Below are 3,840 nucleotides of genomic sequence, written 5' to 3'. Positions count from 1 at the left end.
TTGCTGTTGTTGTTGTGCCTTCAAGTCGTTTCTGACTTATGGCAGCCCTCAGGCAAACCTATCATAGAGTTTTCTTGGCAGGTTTCTTCAGAGGAGAGAGCATGACTTGCTCAAAGTGACCCAATGGATTCCCATGGCCAAGCGGGGTTTCAAACCCTGGTTTCCCAGTGTCCTGGTCCAACACTCAAACCACTGGTCCTCCATACACACACACACACACACACACGTATACTAATCCAGTGACACATTTCATACATCTGATGAAAGGGATTCTAGGCTATACTAAATCTTTTGCAACAATAAATGTTTGATTTTAAGGGTCTACATGAGTCTTGCTGGTTCCTATTTTAAAAAACCCCAAAACAGTGGCTTTCTGGCTTTTAAAATAGTGCGGAATGAGCTAGTGAAGAGGAACAAATCACATCAGGCATTGAGGTGCTCAAAACAATCAGGGATAGGGAGCGAGGGTTGGGGGATATGATATCATGTAAGAATAGGAATCCTGCAAATCTTTTCCTATTTTCTATTGACAAGTGGGACATGAAACAAAATGGTGGCAGTGTATGCCGCTTAGGGTTTAAACTGTCTATCCCTGATCTCCTGCACGATATTATATCAGAAGGCCAAGTAGGGCATTATACTCCATGTACCCAGATTTTCCTTTTCTATTTGGTATTTCACAATACTCACTGGGCTGTTGGAGGTGAATCTTCCCTTAAATTTTCTTTAAGACTCTTTTTTGTACTTCAGCAATTCTCAAAGTTCCCCAGAATGTGCTAACAAGTGTCATGTATGAGGTCAAAGGCTTTCACGGGTGGCATCCATAGCTTTTTGTGTTTTTTGGGGGGCCATTGGGGCCATGTTCTAGAAGAGTTTATTCCTGACATTTTGTCAGCATCTGTGGCTGGCATCTCTGAAACATCAGGAATAAACTCTTCTAGAACATGGCCACATAGCCCAACCCCCGCCCCCACAAAAAACTCATTCTCATGTGGTCCACCAGGGCAGAGAAGTAGAGAAAGAGACGGGTGCATATTTTGGGACTTCTACAGCTCTGTCCTTTTAGGGGAAACTTAAATTTTTATCTTGCAATAGTCAGCTTTAGATTATATAAACATTATTGGCAATGGTCTGCGCGATGCTCTTATTCTGTGCAGCATCTTTTCACAGCATTTACATCAGAATCAATGTTAACAGATAAAAAGGAGCCTTCAAAGAACCAAAGTGCCAACTCACCATCGCTGTTTTTAGCAAAGTTCAGTTTGATGAGCGATTTGGCATCAATCTTCTGCAGGGATAAACAAACACAGGAGTTAATCATCATCCCTGGCATTGACCCCAAAGAACTGTGAAAAAGTAACTATGGTACCAAGTGACTCAGAACATATCACAGCTGCTCTTGCCATCCACATATGCACACAGAGAGCAAGCCATCCACCCAAGTCTACACGACTGGAAGCAAAAATGCAGCTCAAAGCCACAATGCTCAAAACCCAGAGAGCACAAGTTGTTGCTAGGAAGAAGAGTGATGACTTGTGGAAGCTATGCTCACAAAAGTATTCAGCATTACACCTTCCCCCCAGAAAAACCTAGTGGTAGATGAAGGACTGCCACCTACTCCCATGTAAAGCTCCCATAACAGATGTGACATTTAGTCACACCATTTGGTGATTAAGAGTAAATAGCAGGTGTATGACCATAACTCAGCCGACTCACTTTTCTGACCACAACATCATCCTACAGGGCCCACTTTCTCTGTTTGATGTGGAAGTTTAGAAGTCACAGATCTCTTCCACACTGTACCATTATAGCACTTTGATCTCACCTTGACTGCCCTGTCTGCATCCTATGGAATCCTGGAATTTTGGCAGAGCATTCTGAAAACCTCATGAAACTACAAATCCCACCATTCTGTAGGATGGAGTTATGGAAGTTGAAAGGGGTATCAAAAAGCTCTAACTGTACAGTGTGAAAGCAACCAGTCTAAAACCAGTCTTAAACCTGTTTAAACTCCCTAATCCAGATCAGAAGCCTGGCTGAGATGGCGTAGAATTTAAAATCTTTTGCGGTTACTGTGATTTGGCATCTTGCTTGGTCCTAAACCTTTCTGATTATTACAGTCGGCCCTCCTTATCCATGGATTTTTAGTCCATGGATTCAAGCATCCACAGCTTGAAAATATTCAAAAAAGTATACATTCCAAATAGCAAACCTTGATTTTCCATTTTATATAAGGGACACCATTTTGCTCTGCATATTTAATGGGACTTGAGCATCCACGGATTTTGTTATCCATGGGGGTCCTGGAACCAAACCCCAGTGGATAACAAGGGACCGCTGTGTAAAGAGCTTCTCAGAGGCCCTATAACTGGATACCTTCCTACTTCTAGGGCAGTGCTGGTAGCTGAACAGAAGTAGTGTCTTTTTAGTGATAGCACTCCAGTGACAGAATTTCCTCTTTTATCTGACACCAAATCAGTTGCACTTTGGAGAGTTCAAAATGAGCTTGGGTTTTTTGAGCATTTTTAGGATCATACACTGATGGGACATACACATGTAAACATACCATTATTGAGACAGTAACACCAAACATATTTCCCTCATATCCCTGCGAGCTCACAGAAATGTTTTCAAACATTTAAACATAAGCACGCCACACAAAATAATAGCAGACACATATATTCTTCTTGTTGTGTGCCTTCAAGTCATTCCCAAATTATGTCATCCCTATCATGGGTTTTTCTCATTTGACAGTACATATGTAACTATTTGTTCCTCTAGTATTCTCTCTTATTTAATCCTGTAAACACTCTCTAACCACTTAAACATCATCCTTTTTCAGGCTACCTGTCATAACTCCTCAGTCTTCATTAGTTTCCTTCATCACTTCTGCCAGTTCTTTTGGGGCTTCCCTTTTCCAGTAAAAAAAGCAAAGCGACTCTTCACAGCTAGGTTAAATTGAATGCAACACAGCCTGCATATTTTTATTTTAAAGTCAAGCTTGTAGCACAAATGTTCAAAAAGGAGGACCTTGTGGAAAAAGCAAAGCAGGGCAACACTTGCAGCAAAGGCATGATTATGACAGACAGCCACAACTGATGGGAACTGACAACTCCAGAAGGGATTTCTGCTGGAAGGTTAGAGAGTGAGCAAGCTATTATTGCAATTACTCTTATTAATTTGCCCGCTATCATAATCATCATTTGTCTTTTTGTTGCTATTGCTTGAACCTGCTCAGGAAAAAAACCATTCTGGAAAAAAGACTGAGTAGCTAATGCACACTGACTGTATAATCTCATAGGCCTGTTACAGACTGCCAAAATAAAGCTGCTTCGGGTCTCTTTGGAGGTATGCTACTTAAATGATGCATGGGTCCTAAGAGTCCGGAGGTTGTGCCAAAGCCACACTCCATTCCTAAGCACCGGACTGCGGCTTTTGGTGCAGCTTCCGGATTCTTAGGACGCATGCATCATTTAAACAGCATACCTCCAAAGAGACCTGAAGCAGCTTTATTTTGGCAGTCTGTAACAGGCCATAGATACACAATTTGTTGTTGTTCAAGCTGTTTCTGACTTGAGGCAACTCTAAGTTGAATCCATCAGAGGGTTTCCTTGGCAAGGTTTGTTCAGAAAGGGCTTGCTTTTGCATTCCTCTGAGGCTGAGAGAGTGTGACTTGCCCAAGATCATCCATGGCCAAGCAGGGACTTGCACCTGGGTCCCCAGGGTTGTAGTCCAACGCTCAAACTGCTACAACACACTGGCTGTTTAAAAACCAAGATGTACAGGTTGCTTACCTGTAACGGTGTTTCTTCGAGTGGTCATCTGCGAATACATACAAAT

At 42.1% G+C, this 3,840-nt stretch overlaps 1 protein-coding gene across 1 annotated transcript in view; it reads right to left on the bottom strand.

Annotated features, from left to right (window-relative positions):
- PPIL2 (peptidylprolyl isomerase like 2) overlaps positions 1-3,840 on the bottom strand; it is an 80,437-nt gene that overhangs the window by 54,014 nt on the left and 22,583 nt on the right. Inside the window, exon 6 of the mRNA XM_042441918.1 lies at positions 1,237-1,288. Coding sequence (XP_042297852.1) covers positions 1,237-1,288 — 52 coding nt within the window. The remainder of the gene's footprint in view (positions 1-1,236; positions 1,289-3,840) is intronic.

The sequence above is a fragment of the Sceloporus undulatus genome, chromosome 10 (genome assembly GCF_019175285.1).
Source record: "Sceloporus undulatus isolate JIND9_A2432 ecotype Alabama chromosome 10, SceUnd_v1.1, whole genome shotgun sequence".
Taxonomy (NCBI): domain Eukaryota; kingdom Metazoa; phylum Chordata; class Lepidosauria; order Squamata; family Phrynosomatidae; genus Sceloporus; species Sceloporus undulatus.
This window is presented reverse-complemented; position numbering and strand designations above follow the sequence as displayed.